Source organism: Anomalospiza imberbis, chromosome 5 (genome assembly GCF_031753505.1).
Source record: "Anomalospiza imberbis isolate Cuckoo-Finch-1a 21T00152 chromosome 5, ASM3175350v1, whole genome shotgun sequence".
NCBI lineage: Eukaryota > Metazoa > Chordata > Aves > Passeriformes > Viduidae > Anomalospiza > Anomalospiza imberbis.
The window spans coordinates 21,775,465-21,800,328 of record NC_089685.1 but is presented as its reverse complement, the minus strand read 5'-3'; the positions used below and the strand labels follow the sequence as shown (position 1 = coordinate 21,800,328).

General features: G+C 36.5%; 1 protein-coding gene across 12 annotated transcripts in view; it reads right to left on the bottom strand.

Moving 5' to 3' along the window:
* CADPS2 (calcium dependent secretion activator 2) overlaps positions 1 to 24,864 on the bottom strand; it is a 284,902-nt gene that overhangs the window by 160,729 nt on the left and 99,309 nt on the right. For all 12 annotated transcript variants that reach the window (XM_068189862.1, XM_068189864.1, XM_068189853.1 and 9 more), the window contains exons 4-6: positions 10,959 to 11,039; positions 9,158 to 9,394; positions 4,836 to 4,957 (exon numbers count right to left, since the gene is read on the bottom strand). In XM_068189862.1, coding sequence (XP_068045963.1) covers positions 4,836 to 4,957; positions 9,158 to 9,394; positions 10,959 to 11,039 — 440 coding nt within the window. The remainder of the gene's footprint in view (positions 1 to 4,835; positions 4,958 to 9,157; positions 9,395 to 10,958; positions 11,040 to 24,864) is intronic.

Here is a 24,864-nt window from a genome sequence, read left to right as displayed (position 1 = left end):
AAGTCTTTCTATGCAGTCATTATTTCATGTATGTACAAGTTCTCATACTTCAAATACTTTATGGAATTAATGATGGTAGAATATGGCATAAAAATAATGTGAGCAGCATTTGTGCATTACTGACTGAGGTTCCCTGCCTCCTCTAGTCAGATTTAATCATGTATTCTTCACATACTTCTAACATATAATAGCCCTTTTAATAAGATTCTACAATCAATGGCAATAAAATATTATCATCTTATTTGTCTTGTTCACATGAAGAATAAATATCCTGTCTCTGTTAAAGTTTTCTCATCATCAAGTTATGATCTTTTCCTATTGGATAAGATTTTCTCATCATCAAGTTATGATCTTTTCCTATTATCCAATACGAAAAGATCATAACTTGATGATGTTTAGTACTTGATGATGTTTAGTACAACACATTTAGCACTACATATGTGACAAGAAAATGTCACATGTAGTACTAAATGATAGTATGTTCCCATTTTTTTATTTTTAGGCATGATTTTACATGCCTGAAACATGACACTTTCCGGAAATCACATTATTTAATATTCAGAATGAATAAAAAAAAAGGATAAGAAACAAATGTGGATACCAGACTCCACAAGATGTCTTCAATAACGTTTGAAAAATGAAATTAGCACTGGATTTCTGCAGATGACCCCCTGTGGCATCACATCAACAAAGTTATGCAAAGCATCATACAACTAAAAGGGCCCTCTGAGGGCTCTGATTACTGATCTCTGGTAGAAAAGGTCACAGGCTATGTTGATGGGATTTTCAGCAGGGCTAAAAGGCAGGAAACAGTTGGAAGGAATGAAGAAATATTTCACAGGTAGTTATAAAAATTTTATTTGGTTTGCATGTGAAGCTCCGTAGCTGATCTGTTTCCAAGACAAAAGCTCGATAAACCTACATTATTCTATAGCATTTGCATTTACTCAGAAAGATACATATAAGCAGTATTTCATTTAGGTTGCTAAAGAAGAAAATTAATCACTTAAGCATAAACTTACAAAATTATTATTCAAAGAGAGAGAAAGTAGGGGTTAAATGCATTAAAAAAACAGAAAATATTTACTACTCATGAAAACTGTAAACTGAAAGCCCCTTCCAGGGACTTTAATTAGGCATCTTCCCTTTAAGAATTAATATTGTTTCTAGTTTTTGTATTACTCTTAATATGGCACTCAGGGATTTAGAGGAATACTTATATACATGTATAAAAATACTTGAGAAAATATTCAGCATTTGGAATAGTGGATAAATTGTGAATTAAGTGTGCATTTGACTCATGTTTCCATTAATCTCTCCTCTAAGATCACACTGGCTTGCAGTGGCATTTTGAAACATTCATGTGAGTATCTTATTTTCTCCTTTTCACTGTAAAAGCTTTTGCATTTTCTGAGTAGTAGCATTGCACTGCATACAGTGATATTTCACAGATGAAAAAAATAGGCATAAATACTTCTTTATACTGGTTTTTTTTTCATAAATGTAGCTATCAGTTCAAAACAATAAAATGACTACAGAAAAATGTCTCCTGCCAGCAGTCTCCTACAGCAGGCTGGTGGTAATCATTCACTTTTCATCGTCTCATTCTATGCTTAGTCTGAGAGCTTTGGCACCCTTTTCTAGCTGCACATCCTACATAAAATCTGAAGTTACGATCTCCTCCAGGTTCACTGATACTTTTCCTTCATATCAGGAAGACAGTACTGAAAATTACAGCAGTAAAAGCCAGCTCCAGCAGCAGGCAAAGCAGGTAGGCAGTAGCCTCAGGCATCTAACAGCTGTTTTCTCTGTATCAGGAAAGAGAAAATCTGGCTGTGCTTGCCCACCAGTGCTCTTCTACCAGTGTAATTTCTGATTAAACTCTGCTAAGCCCTCTTGGTTGCCTCCACCATCAATCAATAAAAGCAATATTGCTACTGCCAAGAAAACCTGATTTGGCTCTAACAGAAAAACTAAACTATGGAAGAAAGCATGTCCCTTTCCATAGGCAGCTTCCTCCATCTTCTTACTGTTTGCTTGTAATTTGCTAATTTCATGCTTGTCTAATTTAATATCCTCCCCCATTGCCTCAAACGAGGTCTCTATCTGTGCTCAATAGCTAAGTCTCTAAATACTCATAATCATACTGCATGCCAATGTCTCCTAATCACTCTTGTCAGAAATGGAAAAGAGCACAACTCAGAGGAGCATAAGAACTAGATTCTTTTCAGAGCTCTATAATCCTTGCCCCTTTTAAGTTACACTGTTTTACAGGACAGCAGGCCAACAGCACCAGTAACTCCCATTTCTGTGCTTCCAGACTACAGTTCAGGGCATTTCTCAAAAATTCATCTTCTAAAGATGTATATGTTTTCCAAACAAATCCATATGACTTTGGTTTGTACAACACCACTTAGATGGAATAGCCCATAATCTGTCTTTTTCTCATATTCAATCAACTCATACCTTTTGAGCCTGAAGTTCATTTAATCAGTTTACAATCTTGCAGCAGGTCATAACATTACATCTTTTCCTAGAATCACTTCCATTGTTTTTGCATTGACTCCACCTTTTCTGGAACTTCCTTTTCACAAAGCTTCCACTTTTACAAGTAGGAAAATCAATTAATCTTTTGGTAATTTTTACTTAATGCATCTATATACTTCTGATTAATTTTACAATCTTTACCTTAACCTGCAGAATGAAATAAGTAGGCCATGAACTGATTGTGAACCATCCCTATCATTTTTTGCTCACCATATCTGGAAACAGCTAGAGAAAACAAAACCCTTAACATCCTCAGACTGTTTTCTGAAAGGAAGATAAACATGTCCAAAATTCAAAAACTTGTGTATTCTAGGTGATTTAAAGACTCATACCAATGACATCAGAGGATAACCAAGCGTTTAAAACAGACCCAAACAAGTTCAAGGGTGAGGAAAAAGAGCAATACACCATGAGAAGAAACAAGAACCTTAGCTGTGTCAGCAGGCAAAGGCTGTAGACACATGCTGCAGGGAACCATATGAGAGTAACTGTAAGATAAAGGACAGTTTGGAGATGTGCCCTCCATAAAAAAGCCTAGTGAGTCTCATGGGACCCTGAAACACCAGAAAACACTCCAAAAGGTCAAAAAATAAGCAGGTGATGTTGAATACCCACTTACCACCTTGCTTCAATGTGTACATCTCTGTGTCTTTTTTATTATCATGCCTTTCAGAAGGCCCTCATGTAGTACATGGAAATGATAAGAATAAGCATTCCAATACCCTGGAGAAGGAACACAACCAGGGACTGTGACAAATGAATTTTACATCTTGTCCCACATACTTTGTGTTCTGCAAAGCTGTTTGAATATGCTGCTGGCTTATTTGCCCAGAAATGTTGCCACAGCTAGAAGAAAGTCCACTAAATTAGATCTCCTTCTACTCACAACTGTAGAAGAGACAAAAGAGATAAAATTGTGCTTCTAATTTTGTCTAAAAAATTCTGTCTTTGTGGTCGAAATGGAATAGAAACTACCATCCCAATTCCATAGAAATGTTTGTCCGAGATTGAAAATCAGGATGTTTTCTATTACCATCTGTGTAGCAGTTGTCTTCTGGGCAGTTTTCCTTATCTCCTGTTAATGGGCCCATCAGTGTCTTGCCACATGACTCAGAGATAGCTCCCTCCAGGAGCCGTTTCTGTTTAACAGGTGATCAAGGACCCACCCATGACTCTGAATGACATCACCCATTGTGAGATGCTCCGCCCAGGGGGGAGGAGCTAAGCATTCCCACCTAGATATATTCTGGGATTTTTAGGCAGAGGGGCAGCCTTCCCACAGGTTTCCAAGAGGATACAGCTGGGGTTTCCACTGGACGACTACACCTTTTCTACAGGACCACTGCTCCAACAGAAACCACATCTGCCACTCCAAGAGGACTGCAGCCACTCCAATTTGGACTGCTACCAACACACTGGCCAAAGAGGTGTCAGGCTGTATTCTGACTTTGTCAGTGGTCTTCCTTTTGTATTATTGCATGTATTTTGTTTCTTTTCCCTTTTCCCAATAAATTCTATTTCTGACTTAAGAGTCTCTCACTAGTTTTGCTTTCAAACCAGAACAATGTTTTATCAGATATTGTAACAACTGCAATTTTTAAATTGTCTTTCACACGGCACACTATGGTGCCAGTAAAACCCCAACATACTGTCTGGAAAGTTATCTTCGAAAGATTCCAAATGACATTTTAACAGAGTGAAAAGTGTCTGAAGACAGTGTGTAGGTCAAACAAATCAACCAATTTAATTTCTTACTCTCTGCTACACTAACTGGTTCAACTACAGATGGCATGATGTTATCCCCCTCCAAGTCAGTTTGCTGACTGCCTCCATCAAAAATTAATTGAAAGAACTGGATCCTATAATTTAAAATGAAATAGGCTCAGCAGGTGAGCAAGCTTTGTCAAGATTGATTACTGAGTATTGATTTCACTCCAACTGAACAAGTTACACTCCACAAGGCCACCTGCACATTAACCTAGAATACATAAAATCACCTCAGGCTAACATCTATCAAGAGGTTCGTATTTTTGGAGGATGCAGTCTCTAGCTCTTTTCCTCACCTGTACATTCAATGGCTTTCATTTGGACAGCATGCACACTTTGTACCTACTTCACCCTAAGTAAGTATTATTTGTATTTTAACTTCTCAGAAAGAATTCAACATAACTACTCAGGAAAAAAATCACAAAACCTAGCACTAAGCTAATTGTGCAAATTGTAAAGAAAACCAGACAAGTTCTCCCATGACAGGAGAGATATGATGCAGCAAGAGCAGAGTGGCTTACTGTGGCCTGGATGCTTCTGCTTGGTCTGTCTGAAGCTTTTCGCCCCCTTCCACTTCCATGGTGCAGTAGACAATCCGATTGGGAGCAACTGACTTTAAACCTTGTACTTCCATTATAACAATCTGAGGAAAAGAGAGCAAATAGTTAATCCTTCAGAACAAATTACACAGCACAATTACTGCAGTACTAAGCTCTGTGAAGATTACAAAAAAAAAAAAATCAAAAAAATCCCATAGTCCACTCAAATCTTAAGACAGAGGAGAGTTTTGATTTTATCTTCTTTTTCCACTTTTAACAACATCTAGAAGGAATTGAAATTTTTGCTCTGTTTCTACTTGGGCAGTGACCAAAAACTCACTCCAATGATAATTTAAATGCCAATAGCATAATTTGAGACTCATGTCTGAATGTAATTCTAAATCTTTATACATGAGAAACTGTATTATCTAATCAGCCATTTAAGTGAATATTTATAAAACAAATAGGTTACTAAGTCTGATGGTAAACAAGTAAGTACATTGATCATATCTAGACCAGTAAATTATGGTGCTGTGTCTCTGGAGATTGCAACCCTTGAACCTCAGAAGGGATTTGGTGTTGTGCTGAGCAAGAGGCAGGTCAGAGCACTGGTATCAGCTCCTGTTAGTTTTTCCCCCACTGTGCACATCCTTTCCTTCTCCCAGTGCAGTACCTGCAGTCAGGTTCAGTATGAATATGGGGAAGAGGGATAAGAGAAACAGAAAAAGCCACCACTACCAGCTGTGCCCTACAAGTTTTCCTCACCAGGGAAATTTTCAGCTGGGCAGACCCTGTAGATTTTCACCTCCTCTAGACTACTCTACACTAGCTCAGAAAAGCCAAATGCAGCTCTACTTTAAATACTCTCTGCCTTTTATAAATCTTGTCACAGTGTGAAATTATTGGAATTTTTGCATTTCAGATGTTTCTAATTCAGAAGACTTGAGAACATAGTCAGGTTGCCCTGCTTTCTTTGGAAAAGCTGCTTTTCTTGCCAGTTCCCTTTGGGCCCATGCAAAGAAACTGGGCTCAAAGAAGCAAAGAAGCTGCCCTCAGCTAAACCTTACATATAAATCGACATTTGTTTAATTTGTTTTAATGGTGCCAGAAGTAATGACTACTTTTGGTCTCATTAGAGGAAATAGGTTTCTTATATCGGCAAGCAACTACTGAAATATGTTGTTACTAAACTTCTTCGCACGTGTGCCACTTTGTTCCAATTCCAGTAAATTAAATGACACTTCACCTCCAGCTATAAAATCCTTTTCACTTTAAGTCTCATAGAATGTTAGTAATAGATATATGTCTTGCAAAATTGCTAGTTTGTAAATATTACAGTGAGGCAACAGTCATTGATCAGACTACAGCATTTTAGACCATTTTTATATAACCCATAAACAATCAATACTGCCTATTATGGTTCATAAATAATAACAGCAATCCAGGGAGAATGATCAAGTCATCCCTCTTTCCCATCTATTGGTCAGGAATTCCAGCAGTTAGTTATACAGCACTAAAGATCCTTCTAGGTAATACTCCCTATATTGTCTTTCCACGTAGCAAATATATGTCCTTGCTGAATACTGACTTCATGTTTACTCATTTTTATGTTGATATGTCTTTTCCTGAGTTTCCAACTTAACTGCACAGTACACTTTTCTTTGGTAACAATTCTGGATTCCAGCACTGGAAAAAAAATTGCATTTCATTCCTTCCAAAGGAAACTGTCACTAGTGGATGTATTAGCTCATTAGTGGATAAACAGCTTCCTAAATACTTGTCTACTTTTGAAACTGTCTAACAGCTGGAGAATATAAATAAGTCTACTCCTACTACTATGGGTTTTATATTTTTTTTTCTAAATTTCTACAAATAGGATATTTAAGGAAATATTCAAATTGTAAAAGCAGGGGCTGTTGCTTGCAGTGATGCTCAGGAATGTCTCTGACCGTAGTCAGTAAGGTCTACTCCCACTAGAACACTGTTAATACTACTAGCAAGTTCTACTATTTATAATAACAATGCACAGTGACAGCAAGAACCCTGGCCACTTTAGCCTGCATCTAGAAATTTTGGGGCTCTTCCACTCTGTCCTACATGATGTAGATTTCCTATTCATTCATGTGCTAGTTCAGCAGCCCTCAAGAGGGATTCTGCTGGTTACCCTACAACTGAGTCCCCATACAAAATGTGACATAGATACGTTTATATGTTATTCAAAATATGTGAAATTGTGTACATTTGACCTCACATTTTCAAAAAAGGAAGTATTCTGTCTTCTAGGAAATGCAATCCGCATTTCTTTTTTGGCCATTTGCATAGAAAAAGATCACATCTTTCATATTTCAATCTTCATTAATATAAATTCAAATGTTTCCTTTTGCCCTTATGCCTTCTGAGACTTTGCTTTCCAAGAGCAAGATATGCACACACTGTTTGGCAAGAGAGTCAACTTATGTGGCTGCTATCATGTCTAAAATGAAAATCTGCCCTACTAAAAACTCATCTAGAGTAATATTTTAATTCTTTGCCTTGCACAGGATGAACTGTAGATGAGTTATCTTGCAGTAAATCTCTTTATCACTAATGGGGAAAAAGGAAAAAAAAAAAAACCAGTTCACCAGACCCAATAGTCTATGTACCTGGTGGAAGAGCAGAGGGGCTATAAACAAAGCAAAGCTGCTATAAATTTACCAGAAATTATATCTCTTGTCATTTTTCATTTCATGATTGTTTCAAACTTTTACTGTGCTTTTCCCCTAAATATCACATCATTTCTAGTACATAACAGTTCTCTCTCTAGAGGGACAAAGAAGGTTTTTCTTTCTCTTACATCTATCACCAAGCATACTTTCTTGAAGAAATATTATTGCCAAACTTTTTATGGTACTTTTTAGATTATTCAGAACTACTCTTGTAAATGCTATTTATGAACCATTCCAGGCTTGGTATTCCCCTTGAGGCAGACATGGCATATGTGATGGAGGCACACAGGATTCAGCACAGGAGTTATAAATACTTCATCTTCTCATATACTTCAACACTAAGGACTGCACTCCAGTTTTACATGCTTGATGAGCTAAAAACTTTTGGCATATAGAAGGATGGATCTTACTACTCTTTGAAAGCTGATTGTTGGGCTTTTACATTATTAGTTAGCAATATTAAAATTGCATATAGTGGGAAAAGTAATTTCTCTTTTATACAAAGAATTGAAACTCCTTCATTGCCCATATTTGATTTTTTTTATTCTGTATCTTTAATGATGATGACATGGGAAAAGTTATCTGACTTTTCAACACATGAAAAAAACCAGATGCTCGTTTCACTTGAGAAAAGAAAAATATTTAAAAGATAAACAATTTTTATTTCTTTTGAACTCTTGAACAATTTAAATATTTTAACAACATTACCTGCTGTCTTAAACAAACTAAAGCCACTTCAAGTGCATAAAACAAGTGTGGCACCTTCTGACCAACAAATACACAATGCACACTGTGGTAACGTTTTGATTCTACTATTATTGAAAGCGAGATGAGCATTTCTTGGTATGCACATTTGCAGGACTGAACTTGAGTTATGAGGCCAGGCTGGAGGAGGCTTTAATCCATCACGTCCAGTGGAAGGTGACCATGGAAGGAGCGTTTGAACTAGATGATCTTTAAGGTCCCTTCCAACCCAAATCATTCTATGATTCTATTCTGTCATCAGAATTGTTTAATAACCAAATGTATTTGTGGCTTCCTCTTGAAGTAAATTGAAATCTATACAGATTAGGACTGCATCCCTACAGGCCAGACTTCCTGCATAATCTCAGAAAAAACAAGACAGATTCTTGAGGAAAATGCAGAAATTTATAAAAAACTGCTATGATCAGGAGTAAAGAAAAACCAATAAATTGATATCTATCTAATTTAGATAAATTAGCATTTATCTAAATGCTTCTAGTGAGAAAACTCTATTCATTTATAAAATTCCAGGAAGGCATTCCTGATAATAAAAGTGTTTCATTATAAGATTTAAAATTATACTTAGCTATTTAAGAAACTGGAATTCATTTAAAGTAGTGAGGGAGATTCAACTTCCCACACTACTGTGTGGGCCCAAATGCAACTACTGCTGCAAGAGGAAAATGCATCATCCAGCTGTATTCTAAATCCTAATTACCAAAGATACAGAGCATAATTAACTTCTTTAACATAACATTTCAAAATTACCAAGAAAGGACTAATAAAAAAGAGTATCAAGACAGATATTCTAGCAATTTAAACAATCAACAAATTTTCTGTGAAATTTGCAATTACCTCTAATGTGAAGGAGAGTACCACATCAGATTTTGACAGCTGAACTTCATTTTCATCTCCTATGTCCAAGAATGCAGAATTCTGTGATCGCTTTAACTTCTGCAGTTTGAATTCTGGCCCACCTTTAGACACTGGCAGACTTTCCAAATTTGCCATCAGCAAATTCACTGAAGATCGCAACTCTTCTATGTACATGTTCTCCATTTCCCTTGTTACAAATTCTGGGAATTTTCTTTCCTTGGAAAATAAATTTTAAAAGTTAAGGTGAAAAAAAATTCCCACATTATAGATCATATTAATTTACCGATTTGCTTTCAGTTAAGAGACAATAAATAAGACTATAAGTCATAATTTCAGTACTGTCTTCAAAACAGTAATGGAAGGTGAATCCTGTCCCATAAATACAGTACAGTTAATTTCTGAAAGAAGAAATAAAGTAAAAATGGACCCTTGCACATCTCCCTGAACCATTTAACCATAAACCCAAGCTGAAGAACCACACATTAGGTGTTTTTGCTTACAGGTGTTTTAAGCATAATAATTAATAATACACCTTTATGGTTACCTTCAATATATTATAAACTGGCATTTATAAAAAGACCTGTCCACTAGTAGTTTTGTTACTTCATTTATTTGCCATGCTACTAATAATAAGTCAATCATATTTATGCTTCTAATATAAAGCTAATAAACTACAACCATGACAAGAAATTCCTATCATTGCTTACCTTTATTTTTAATAATGGGTCATTCATTTTGAAAGTAGTGTTTACTTACAATGCACTGATTTATTTTAAATAATAATCTCTTTCTTAAACATTAGATATAACTTAATAATATTTTTTCCTCAGTAGAAGTTAGACAATAGTATTTTAATATTGTCTTTATAACAATATACACAAAGAAGTAACATATGTACATGTGTAGTGCATATAGGAACTCATACAGAGCCAATTTTATGCACAGTTTCTCTGAATACTGAATACTGGATTCTTAGGAGAGTGTCATTCACGATTAAACAAAAAATGCAAATTATTCTAAAATAGATGTTTTACATATAAACAAGAACCAAACACCAATTCCAGTATATTGTCTGCAAAGACAGGCACCTTGCTGCTAAACTGGACAACTTCTATCGTTATGTGTCATAAGGCTTATCATAAAATGTTTTCTATTAAAACCTTTACAGCTGATTTTGTTTCAGTAACAAAGACCATGCAAGTCGACTGTGACCAAAAAGTCCTGCAGCAAGTCATGTGGACTGGCTCATCACAGCATCACAGAGCCAGTAAACGACATATTAAAAAAAAACCTAAAAATAAAACCAAGTCATTTATAGTTAGAGACTGAAAACACAGGCCAAGGTTCAGGGCTGTCTAGCAACAAACCCTAAACCCTTAGTAGTGTTTTTTAAACTTTACTATATCCTGTGAGGATCATTCAAATAATAACATGCCCACACAGAAGACAAATAAAACAGAGTGCTATTGTGTTCTTAAAATATCTTTCCTCTTACTAAGATGCCTTTTCCATCCAATGTGAAAAAAAAATGAGGTAAATTGGGCTTGCTGTTGAAGGAAATGGTGGATCACACAGGATATGCCTTTTCAAAACCAGGTTTTGCTTTCTCCCTACCCCAGTTGTCAGACATTCTTCAGAGGAGAAAAAATGCATCTGCCAGAGTGTTTTCAAACAATCTTCTGCTTAATTTTAGAATAAGAAACAGGAAACACACATTATGGATCATCCCACTCAATTTCATATGAAGATATGTTTTTGGTACAAGAAATCAATCACTTACCCTTGCCATTTGTTCTGCCAGTTGCAGTCGTCCATCTAGCTCACGTCTTATCTGGGCTGCTTGCTCATCTCCATTATCCAACTTGGAAAGAGAACAAAAGTAAATCCAGCTGTGAGAAACACACTGTATTTTAACTTTATAGCAAGCCAGGTAGCTAAAAAACAGGAAAAATTAATTTTCATCTTAAAATCAGTGAAACACTAAGCAAATATACAGCTTTGAGGCTTACCAAGACAAAAGAAATATAATGGCCACCATATAGCCAGAGCAATCAGGGTTTCTGAAGGGTAACCAGTGCTCCCTTGCATTTCTAATACTCAGGCTATACAGAAGTATTATTTCTTTATAAAAATAGCAGCTAAAATAATTTCTTCATTAATCAGAAAACTGGAATGACAGATTGGCTTAGAAAATGTTGCAAGGAGTTTGCTCCATGAGTTCCTGCATAGGCATATATAGGTATATGGAAGAAAACTGTGTGACTATGCCTCATAAGAATGATATTATTTCACTCACTAAACTCTTTTCTCCCAGTATTGCCCAACTGCTCGCATCAAGGCATATCCAAGTTGAGAACTTCCAATATTTTCATACCGACAGGATAGTCAGGACTAAAAGTGTGACTTCTATCAGGGAGGCAAAGGGGAAGGACACATCTCTTCACCTCAACAGAAAAGCTGGGTCTCAACAGGAATGAGACTGCTCAAGACATTTTTTACCTGTTTACTTTTAAAGGGCAGTGGAGGGGAGGGGAGGTGAAGTGGGGCTTCACCTCAGTGCATGGATCTGCACAGCTGGTTAAGAGGAAAAAAGAGTGACACATCTTGCCATCTTACCTGAATAATTGCCAAACTTAATTTTGAAAATCTTAGCATTTTTTTCCTTAACTCTGCATTTCTTTTCATCATCTCTTTGTACTTGAGTACTTAAAAATGTGATTTCCCTACTTACTTATTTTAAAACTTCAGTCTTCTTCCCAAAACACTTATAAATTCTAATGAGTTTGCTGTTTGTAGGTAATGATGTTATGTAAAGTATGGAAAAAAGCTGAAGAGGTGAAAAGCAAAGAAGGCTGCTTTACTTACAGAAAAGAGCCAAGGTAATAATGACTGGTAGGTCCTTCACATCTGTCCCAGTAAGAAGTAAAGCTGTTGATATTATTTTTGCAGTATGCAAAATGAAGTGATAATCAGAAAAACAGTAACCTTGATATCTCATTTCATAGGTCATTTTACCGGTTTTTATTCTAAACTCAAAAAACTACATGAAAAAATGACTTTACAAGCAATGCGCTGAAGTGATTATGAATGTGTACTCAATCATAATTTATTTATCTCCTGAATATGAAGTGAAAAAGGCAGAAAGATTGAGAAAATTCGGGAAATGTAAGAATTTGGAATTTCTGAATTGTGTCCACACAGCGATACACTTGATAGGACCCATCACATGAGTGGGGAAAAGTGACAATCATTATCATCAAGTGTACCCTTTTCCTTAATTCCATATTTGAAATCAGATCCATACCCAAGACATCTGTGGACTTCAAGTTATGACAACCATTTGAGTAATTTTCAAACTGTTAAATAAAAACTAGAAAAGCATGACACTGCATAGAATTAATATAAATGTAACAGTGCAGAACAGCTACTCAGATTCTTCTCAGTACTGCAATTGAAATTCGGTTAAAAGAAACCACTAATTTGAAAGGATTTATAATAGAGGCTTTGTAATAAAGGTTTTGTCTGTTTTTTTTTTAAGAGCAATTCACATTTATATGGGCATCACACACAGTGCTTCCCACTCCTAAATATAAAGTCATGTTTTTTAAAAATTACAGCATTAGAGATTATTGAAAAAGAGGGTATACAGAAATCTCATGTAACAAAAAACTTTCCCCCTTGCTGCAGCAGTAATTGTACCATACCATAGCTATTCACTGATTGCATCAACTAGAGATGCTTCCCATGTTACTTAAACCTCACATAACTAGTTTGTATTTTAGCAGCAGGGGATCTCACTACAGAACACTCTACAGACACCAGAGACCTGTTTTCAGTAAATCAGATACATTAGAAGACCTGACCAAACAAACCAATGTTTCCCTTAAATGCTCCACATACGACGTCAAAAACTTGTAAAACCTAGGCAAAGACATTGACTCCCCTTTTGAGGGCTAGTTAATTCAGTTGGAACATTCCCAAATGAGCAAAAGCATGAGTAAGACAAGTTTTCGTTCTGCAAAGATGAATGTGATTTTTAAAGCATCATCAGGAAAATCAGAATTTATGAGTGACTACACTTGAGTGCATAAAAAGTTACTTTGAAAAAAAAGACAGATCATCATCTCTTTTTTCCCCCCAGTGGTGTTACAACAGCTTTCTAAAATAAACTTACCACCATCAGACATCAAGCTATTAATTCAAAAATATTTTTATTTCTTAATGCTTGAAGTTGCCTTTATTTTTTCTCACTCTGATAATGGCAATTACCTTTGGAGATAGAGTGGGAGCATCCTTAAAATGCAAATTACCCAACAATTCTCATTAAGAGGATTTCAGTTGCTTATATAAGTGTCCACTTTTGAAAGACCGACTGAAGTTTTCTATTCCAAATTTCTGCTTTAAGGATTTCAGCCAAAAAACTCCCTTGCTTCTGAAGAGACCATGCTAGACAATAGACAATACACCGTATTCATCCGTAATAAGAAAAGTGGTGACTATCTTGTCAAAGAGTTCAAACGGTATCTTGCTTTGAAGTAAGCATATGACATTTAGCAGGATCCCAACTGTGAAAATCAGCTCAACTCTGATCACATTACAAACCTTTGAAAAATCACTTTTGCAGTAGTCAAGCTACAAACAGCCACTACCAGAGGCTAAATCAAATTGCACTCAGACACATCTTCAGGTTGCGCTGCCCTCTGTCTTGAATCTGCATGAAGTCAATGCTGCTCAGTTTATCTGGTCATTTAAGTAAGACTGTAAATTTATCAGAGTTAAAAATTACTATTGAGGAACATCATGCTATCTATCTTACTTGACAAACTGTTGCTTAATTTGTATGCCTGAACAGCGCAGAACAGAAATACGTCTGAATAAATGAATGTTTCTATATTTTAATAGGTGGGAAAAAGCATACTTTGCGATTATTATTCAAATTTTTTTTTCCTCTTTTTAAATTACTTACAAGGCTGTAATGTAGCAGTGTGTTTTGGTCCAAAAGAAAAAATGTACACTAGAAAAAAATGCGGTTAATGTGAAACTTAAGGTAAAAAAGGTATTAATGCTGCCAGGAGGTGCTGTGCTAAAGCCCCCAGCACACACTTACACTACTCTGTACCCAAACAAAGTCGGATACCCTACGCTCAAGAAACGAGATCAGCTTGTGTATAGATGAATACAGAACTGCTGTAAGTTATTGTTCTTTACCTTCACAATGATCAAACTGACAGTTCCTCCATGTGACTATTGCATTACTATTTATTATTTTAGCTTCCCTGCAGCTTTCTAATTCACAGTAACATCAACATGAAACTACATATACATGCCCATATTATTTAAAATTTCTCTACATTTAATAACTAAAATGATGCTACATATATCTAAGTACTTGCTCTTCTTTCTGCAACATGAAATCCAAAGTATTTCTTCCTTCTGCGTGACAGCAATGCTTGTTTTTCCTTTACAGATATCTTTTGTCACACATAACCAAGTCTGAGCCCGCTGAGCTGAAAGGTTGTTTGCAGATGCCCCTGTGAGGTAACCTGCTGGGTCCATCCCTGATTACTGCCAGACAGCCAAGGTAAAAACCTTCAATGTAAACCAAATGGAATAAAGGACTTGGATCTAAATTGTTAAGATAGTATAGTAATGAAAAGAAAGGTTTTCTGGAAGTAACTAGGATCCAGGATCAAGGCTGGAAGAGGACAGGGAAGTCCTAGCACTCAACTTTGGTCATCAATCAAGAAAGCAGCAGGCAGGTAATGGGTGTAGTAGATGCAAATACTGGCAGTTTTCAAATTACTGTCCTTGCTACTCTTATCTCTGACTCTAAGAAAAGGAATTTTGCTTCAGACAGACCTGGCGCCTCTCAGGCCCGCAGCATTTGTTCCCAAGCTTATCTTTACACAGGCAGAGTTGCTTGAAAGGAGCAGACTGGGAAAAGAATAAAGGTGTCTGCAGTGCTAAAGAGCCACTGTGCACTGAACACAAACAGCCTGCAGAGATTCCCAAAGTTTCCCAAGTTTGTGAACCAAGATTAGTAACTAAATATGGAAAAGTAGAAGAATCAACAAATTTCAAGTTAGGCCAAAACAGAAGAGCCATACCCAGTTCATGACTGAAATCACTTTAGGACATGAATTCAACAGGACTTGACTTCTGAAGGATAAGACTGTGATGGAAGTAAATTGCTTCCACATCATACAGGAGGTAAAAACCAGATTTAATTAAAGGCAGGATGTGTGGAGCTTTCTTAAGCTACTGCTGGATCTTTTGATAAATCTCCTTCCTCCTGTTTCACAGCAAGAAAGACACAGCTGTAAAAGTAAAGAAAATGTCATCCCTCCTCTATTTCAGTGGAGGCTGTGCCATTTAGCTTTAGTTTTAAGATATTTTCTCTTCCTTGTCCATAGATTACACAGAGGATTAATTAAGATTCATAAAAGAGATCAATAAAATGATATTTTAAAACTCTCTCATATTCTCTGCATGCTGTAAAATCCCTATCATGTATCATGCAAATGACTATGCTCACAGATGACCCAGACTGCGGTAGTGAAATCCTTTGGATTTCTCACAGAGCTCTGCAAACCAGAAGTTTTAAAGCTCATTTCCTGTATCTTGCCCTTCCCAACTCACTCCTTTTCCCAGTCAACATATGCAAATCCCTCAAAAATCACTAGTTTTGGCAAATATACAGAGAATTTTGTTTTAAAATACGTGCAACAAAAAAAAATCAAGTAAAACATAAGGGAAAGGATGTCAAAAGAGATATAATCTGAATAGTTAAAATAAAGAGGAAGAAAAGGCACCTACTTGTGAAATAATTTCTCTTGTACAATGCAGTAGACGTTTTCAAAAATTTTTATGACAAAACTCAGCTACCACTGATAATTTTTGCTTTCAATTTGTCTGCAGTAAGTAGACTTATAAAAGCTGCACTGGTTCAAAAGCCATATTAGGTGCTCAAACAACTCCCAATGCACCATCAGGCCTCACAGGCTTTTTGTATTGATTTTACTCTAGTAGAGCACAAGATTGCCTCTCAGACAACTGGCCAAGCTGATCACTCAGTTTTCTGGCACCACAGTGCCCTCAAAAAGCTCAAAAAACGGCTAAAATTAGTTTTATTCAAAAGTCTTACTGACTGCTAATTGTTTTTTAACAATTTTTTTGGGGTATGGTAAGCAGCAGTTTTATAATCATATAAATATTGAAATTAGGATGGAAGGTCTTTTAATGAGCAGAGAAAGCAATTAGCATATCATTCTCTGTAGTGTGTCAATATTGTTAAAAACAAATAATAATGAAGGTAGAGAGCAAGGCCAGTCAACAGTCAAATGCTCTACACTGGCTTCAGCTGAATAAAAAAAAAATCCAATCAAATAAATATTTTCAAAAACTGTGTCTGAGAAACTTCAGTGTGTACATATGTACAATGTGTATAGGACCTTGCTAAAAATTTTTTTACAATCTTTGTACTACCGAAAAAGCTCTAAAAAAATCATGTACAATCTCAGATAGTGAGATACTTTGTTCTCTGAAATATTTTTATGAAGTCCTAAACCTGTTTATTTGATTCCAATGTTGATTTATAAGATATCACTTTTACTAATTGCTTGTACTCATTAATTAAACTTGCTATATATTGATTTATAAAATATGGTTATCATAAAAATATGAAAAACAACCCAAAATCTAGAGTCATTATTATAAGAATTAATTAAATTAATTAAAAAATAATTCAAACTTGCCAAAATAAAAACTGAAAACTATAAAATTTTAAAATACAGACTTTTTTTTAATCAACCAGTGGATGGACCCCTAGGCAATTTCCAAAATAATCAAAACTGAGAATTTAATATGGCCTTTCCTTACATTCAAGTTTGGAAAATAAAGTATATGTAGTTTTGAGTTTTCAGCACTGGTTACAATGTCTCTGATGAGTAATTTTATTCAGGGACTTCCAATACCAAAATCGCAAGTAAAACCTACAATAGGACTTGACAATAAAGAGGAAATGAAGTACATACAATATTCAAGTTAGTCACAATGTACACAATGGGAAGAGCTAACATAAATCCACACCATTCAGTACATGTACATAGGTCAAACTTTCACTGTACATTGCCAGTACTGTAAATGGTAAGACAATTGAAGAAATAAATACATACCATATATTAATGAGAAAATTTCTATCAATAAAGAGTTTATTTATTAGTGTGATGTGCAGCTGTACAATGCAACTTCAGTCAATCACTGCTTCCCTGTCAATCATCTTTCCTACGTGAGTGCTATTAACCTTTCAGAGGAACTGTAAGTAGTGGAAAACCTTTTATTAACAGTGAATTTGATTAACCTTGGCCTTTATTGTATGCCCCAAATGTCATGTGACAAGCATCTTCTACATAGTATTACCATTACTGAAGAAAACTAAAAAATAAATTAACAGTTCAAAATTTATTCTAGACCAAATTAAAATGTAGTCTTCAATATTTCATTGGTTACTTTGATCTACAGAGTTGAACTGATATTTTGTAAACAGGACACTTGGAAGAGTAATGCAAATGTCCTTGCACAGTTAAGAATGAGGTTTTTGTTGGTCTATTTGGATTTGAACAAGACCCCAGCACCATTTTTGTCTATTTGAGCTGAAAAGAAACTAGAGCTTCCCAACCAGGATTTTCAGTAGTTTATAGGCATGGTCCTCCCTACAACACAGTCATATAATTGCTCTGCATCGATTGCCCAAATATAACATATATTTCATAGGACTGTTGGTGTTCTGATAACCTAAACTGCAAGAGTTGAAATCACTTTCTTGTCTTGAAAAAATCATGGCAAGCAGTATGTTAACAAATAAAGAGAATTTAATTAATGCCCACATATCACTTTTTTGCCTAGATATTGGGATAACACCATTTGAAGAAAGTCTGTTAAGACCTCCTATTTACCTCCATACTGAGTCTGCTACTAATTTTAACTCTGACTTCATGCAAAGATAAAAGCTGATGCTTTATTTGGTTCACAGAAGCTGTTAATTATGCAATGTGAGCATTCAGTGATAAAGATACTCTGACCTAGATACAGATATTTTAAATATTTATTTATTCACAGCAGTCTGTTTAGGCAACAAGGAGAGAAAAATGAGACAGCACGTACTTAGACATCTAATGGTCTTTAGCTAGTGTTTCTGTAAGTGTTACAGACTCTTTACTTAGCCTTGGAATCATTATAATACTTGGACATTACTACCAGCAGATTCTGAAAGGGGGAAAAAAAACCCAAATAAAAACAAATTTGAAAAAGAAAATGACAACATTAAACTCCCCTATAATTTGGTCCATATAGACCAGAATTGTGGGTGTGAAGGGGACAGCAGAAGAGATTATTTGGGTAAAATGATGAGGCCTGGCTGATCTCCAAAGCAAACATCTGTAATGATAGTTGTGGAGCCTGAGGAAATGTGTGGCATGTTATAAGCTACACCCAGACAAAATCCTATTAATGTTAAATTATGGATCTGCTCTCCAGCAACTTGTCCAAATCTTTTTGAATCTCTGCCCTCATAACTCCCGATGACAAAACGTTCGGGAAGTTCTCCAAAAGTTATATACAGAAGCATTGCCTCCATTTTCAATCACCTACAAGTTCCTTGAGTGTCCCAGTTTCTGGTGGTGTGGCATTTATTGAGTGAAGGTATACACTCACCTTACCCACTACCTTCATAACTTTGTAAACTTCAACAATACTCCTCCCTCCCTGTCAACCTTCTCAGCTGCAGACTGAAGAGTTTCAGCCCTTTCAGTCTCTGCAAAAAATCATGCTGTTCCATGATTTTCAATGCCACCCTCTAGTCCCACTGACCTCCTCTACATCTTTCAGAGAGGAAGAAAAAAGCTGCACACAATACTGAATGTAAAGGCTAAGAAAGTTATATACAGCAGGAAAATGATGGCACTGTTGTAGAAAGAAATAATGATTTCATCACAGGGAAACCAAAGTGTCTTTCTGAGTTGTAATTGCCCATGCTCAGTTCAGCATCTTCTGGACATGCACTGGTTTATTTCTCCGCCAATGCAGCAACCTAGGGCTACATTAGAGCTACATGAAATCACATCTTATCACACTTCTGCCCATGCAGTTTTGTGAGATCCTCCTGGAGTTCTCACCTGCAGCTCAAGCAACATTAGAGTAGACAAAACATTTTCATCTCATCTGTAAAGTCAGAGATTTCCCTTACACTGCCTTTTTCAGGACACAATATATTGAATAAACATGCAACAATTATCCTAAACAGAGTGAACCAGATAGAAAAAATACTTTAACTACCTAGGAACCAATCAAAATGAAAATATAAGAAACCTTTATCCAAGACCTCCTTTGAAAACATCCAAGATTGTACCATAAGAATACTGCTACTTAGACCTGGATATTTGCCACAGAGTTTGTCATTCAGAAAAAAGTGTCATGGGGTGATGAGAGTCAGACCACTGAGTGTATAGAGCAGCACTGTTTTTAAATAAAAAATATAAATATTAAACTGCACAATTAGATGTGATTAGAATCACATTATGATTCAAATTAGTGAATCAGTAGAGGATTATAGAGGAGAAAAAAGATGTTAGCACTGGTCAGAAGTGCCACTAAAACAATTAAATTTTCTGCCTCTCTTTCTCTTGGCATTTGCAATGCAACAGATCAGTTGACAAATACCAAGTTTGCCCTTACTGGTTGAAACTACAATGTTTGGCCACCACTACTAGACAGGATGAAAACACAAAGAAAGTACATTATGCTGTAACAGAAGGAAGGATAATAATGACAAGCTCTTATTATTTACAGAATTAGTCACAATAAATACTAAGAATACATCCTTCAGATAAATCCAGGACATGGATGCAAAGCGTCATTTTTTTATTAATAGAAGTGAAAGAATAAGTCTATAATATGCCATACTGTAAACATTTTTAATCCAATTATACTTTGATTTTCACATCTGCTTATTGGAGTTCAGGGATACTATTAAGACAGACTTTTCAAACACATCACAGTGCTGTCTTCCACACTGTAAATGTCAAATTCTTCAGTTGTTGCCAACTATGAAAATGTCTTCCACCCTAACTTTGCCACCAAAATTATGAATATCCACACACAAAATAGCTTAACTTTTACTTTTTTTTCACTCAAGTCTTTGTCTTCTTATTTTTATGAGTGTTCTTCCTACTCCTAGGCAGGGCAAAAAGCTTCAAAGCTATTTACAGAGCCTGTTGAACCATCTAAATAAAGTATCTTTTAAGTCAGAAATGTAAGGTCCTTAGGCAATCAATGGAGAGATGGAAAAGCCCCCAGAGTTATTTAAAGTGCTCAAGCAGTTATCTGTACGCCTACCATGAATACTGTGGAAGTCCCAGCTGCACTGGTAATATCTGGTGAATAAGAAGATCAAAGAATTGGGTGTTTTTATTCTCTCTCTCACCTTCCCCCAGACCCTGCTGAAATAGACACTGGTTGTCACTTTAAACACAACTTAGTTTCAGGTTCTGCCTAGGGAATACCCTCCCACACTCACGCTAGGCAGGAAGCGATGGGCCTTAAATGAGTTATGACTCATGTCCTGATCCTCCTTAGAAAAAGTCTTCCACCCTCCTCCTCTCCCACCACCTGCACAGATTACCATATCCAAGACAACCGAAAGATTAGCATGCAAACCTTGTTGGTATATGCATATTTATGTCCTAAAGTGGCTCACAGTGTTTTCTATTTTCCTGAAGTCATCCTTGCTTCATAAGGAAATCCCCTCTCCTTCTGCTTACCCCACTCTCCAAAAATATCATGCAAAATATTTTTTTTCCTTACTAATCACTGGTAAGAATTTCTTTGGGGTGTTGAAACCAAAGGGAATATACACAATTAGGGCAATAAATGTTAATAAGAATCGCATTAAGAAAGCAAAAGCACCTTGAATGTCATGTCAATATTTTTTCCAAGTAATTAAATATTGCTGACTTAATTAGACAGACTTCAGGCTGACAACTTTCTGCAAATATGATGTGGAGAAGCTAGAAGACAGCAGAAATGGAATCCAATTTTCCCGCCTTCTGTTCCATTCTATAGCACAAGCTGAAGAATGTTCTATGTTTCCACCTATTTCCAGGGGTCAGTGGTGGTGTGATGCAGAGATACCTATCCACAAAATTAAAAATCCCAAATAATTGAGTAAGGACTGAAGAAGAGCTTTAATCCAGAGATTAATGTATAAGAAGGCAAATTTCAGATTTGTGTTGCTCCACGAGAATCTGACTTTGCTATCTATGAAGGTTCTGATCTATGGAGTGAGACCCAAAAGACAACAGTTTAGGGCTCTTCAGTGTAAAAATCTAGTTTAAAATCCTCCATGCAGTTAGCAGTTCTGTTCACAATCACATCTTGCTTTCTTGCCACATTAGATGTGTCATCCTAGGCCATCTCTGTTGTCAGTCTTACCGTCACCTTTGATGTCAAGGTCACGTCACTGGTGCTCACACAGATTAAGGGGCAGCTGCTGGAAGGCTAAAAGGGCCTCAGAAATCTTTGTATCCTCACAGATGCAGGCTAGAGACAAAGATAAAGGTTAGGCCAGCAGATGTCCTTTGTCCAGGACAGGGAGAAGTTAACAAATAACACTTTGCTTAGTCTTTCTTCTGATCCCACACCCATGACCTGAAGTGTCCAACATGTACTCTTCCCACAACACAACTCACTCATCCACTTCTGCAGCCAGGGACCTGAACCAGTTTTCTAGAACAACTGCAGACACAGGGAGACTTTCTCCTGCTTCTAGAAGTTATTAACTTCCAGCTTCTATTCTCCTGGAAACATGGAGACTGCTAACATCAAACGTGTGAAAACACCAGTCTCCACAGAAAGTCTGCTATCCATCTTTAAGGCAAAGTAGTTACTCCAGTATGGTAAACATGGAATATCATTCACAGAAAAGCTTCCCAAAGGAGGCACAGGTGTTTCAGGCAAGATTCTGCTGTCTCCAGCCTCCTGAGAAAAGACACAGTACAGTGAGTAGACTGTGCCAGATTGATTGGAACATGAGTTTACAGTGTTCCTAGGAACAAAACAAAACTTCTCCAGAAATTGTGTATACCTTGGAGGCTCTCTCAGGCATGGTTCAGTACTATTTTCCCTCATTTACAGGAAGTTTAGTGTTCCCACATTAAAAAAACCTTGGCACTGCATGACCAGTTAGGAAGACAGCTTATTCAGAGGTGACACCAGGAGTAACTCTTCCCTTACATCATTTGCAAGGGCTATTTCTCCTGCCACAGCCCCAGAGTGCTTACCATACAACATCGCCTTTTAACATCAGCTAGAAGTTGACATTTCTACTGAATATATATCCTCAATATTATTACAGAATTTTCCTGTTTATAGCTAAAATGTCTGGAATTCAATTTATTTATTCATTATCTGAAGAAACATATTCCTATAAGGAAGAAGTACAGATGAATCCTATTTTTACTCTTCTCATACTTTTTCTCAGTAGGCTGTAAAATTTTAGTCTGAGGGCTACTTTTTTTTCCCAATATCTACTCATGTTACTGATCAACGTTATTTTAGTTGGCCTGAGAATTTTTATATAATGCCTATAGCACTAAAATGAAGATAATTACCTACCTATAAAAGACCTAGAGAGAGAAACAGGCACATCGTTGTAAACATTTCAAAAGTTGGAAATTATGAACATCTATTCACAAATCAGACAGCTTTGGCGCAGACACCAGACTGAATCTGAACAATTATCTTTGAAGCTTGTAATACAAAATATGGGAATAAATGAAAGGAGAAGCAGCATCTCCCTGTGTGATAGTGAGAATCAATCTGCTTTCAAGGTGAGAAAATATCTGGGATGGACAGCCTGAAAGCTTGAGAGAGTAGATCCTAGAGATCAGGACAGCCTCAGCAGAGGAGACAGCTGAAAAGTTGTCCTGAGAGTTCTCTCATTTTAGGACAGGCACAGAAATTCCTTCCTGGAGGACAAAAAATAAACACATGAATTATCACTCATTCAAAGAGAGCTGTAGATTTCTCAGACGTTTTACATAAACAATTACTCTTGCACAGGGCAGTCCATCCTGTATTATGGATGTGCTATTACATTTCTATTTGAAATATCACTGAATCACAGAATAGGAGGAGTTAGAGAGGAAAGACCTCTGGAAACATCTGGAAAACATCTAGTCCAACCTCCCTGCCAAGGCAGGACCAAATATAATGTGTCCAGATGAGACCTCCCTGAGTAATCTTTTCCGATGGTCTGCCACTCTCAACATAAAGAAGTTCTTCCTGATAATGAATTTATGGCCAAAAGATGTATCTATCATATAGAAATATATATATAGAGAGAGAGAGAGAAAGAGAGAGAAAGAGAGAGAGAGAGAAAGAGAGAGAGAGAAAGAGACAGCTCATTTCCATATTGACCTGCATCTTTGCCTCTGGAGTGACTAGGGTGCAGGAACCCCTAAGGACCTTCTCCTGGCAGCTATTAGCAAAGAAACTTCCTCTGAAGAAGGAAGAGCTACTAAGAGGGTTCTCCCTCAAAAACTCCAAAAATGGGAGAGAAAAGCAGCTAAGCTTCAAAACAAAAAATGCACTACCAGTGAGCCAGAGAGATACAGAAACAGGGTCATTCTTCTCCTGTGACTTTTCCACAGGAGTAGCCTTAGCCTCACAGTGGCTGCTGAAGACACCTCAGGATGAAAAATGCTGCAGAGAAACAAGTGATTGTCTAAGCAAAACTTCTTTATTTCCAATTGCTAAAGAAGAAATATAAAATACTATCATGCCATAAGAAGAACAGGTAACAAATTCATGCTAAGGGTCATTAACTTACTCAGCTTGCTCACAGGGATTCATTCAAATGCACATATAAGCTAGCAGTCAGACACATTAATAAACTTAATCATCAGTCTGGAAATGTGGCTGTAAAAATGATTTGTTTTGTATTCACCTACCTGAAGACACAGAATCTCTCCTTAAAAAAAGATTAAAAAATAAATTAATAATACAACAGCCTTTGGTAGAAAATATTTCTTTTTATTCCTTAATACTAAAGTAGACAAATTTTATTCTCATCTGGTAATATAAAACATATTGAGTCAAATGCACGGGTGATTTTAATATAAGTGCAAGTTAAATGCCGGATATATTTGGCTTTGAGTGTTCAGGCAAGCTTAACTCCCTTGGATCTAGAATTCGTGCGAATGTCAAAACACCATTAATTACTTCATTAAAGCTCCAAAAGAGTATTTAGGAGAAGAAATACAGGCAAGGTAAAATTAAATGCTCAGAGGATCTCCTTTTATAAAGCCCAGAACAACTTCCTTATTTCCTTGTGCTAACACAGCCATTCTACTGCTGTTCCTTCACTCACTGAAGGCCAAAAACAGTGTTAGAAAAGAAAGCAGCTTGAAAGAAAGATCTGCAGTCAAAATCCCAGTGCAGCTTGAAAGAAAGATCTGCAGCCAAAATCCCAGTGTCCATGATTTCTATCCTCTGGGAAGGCGTAAGACAGAGCAGGGTAGATGGGTGATTGATTCTCAGCTTCTCTCAGCTGATTCCCAGCCAGGCCTCTCATGACACGAGAGGTGATGCACAGAACAAGGCCTACCAGGATGCCAACTCAGAAAACACAA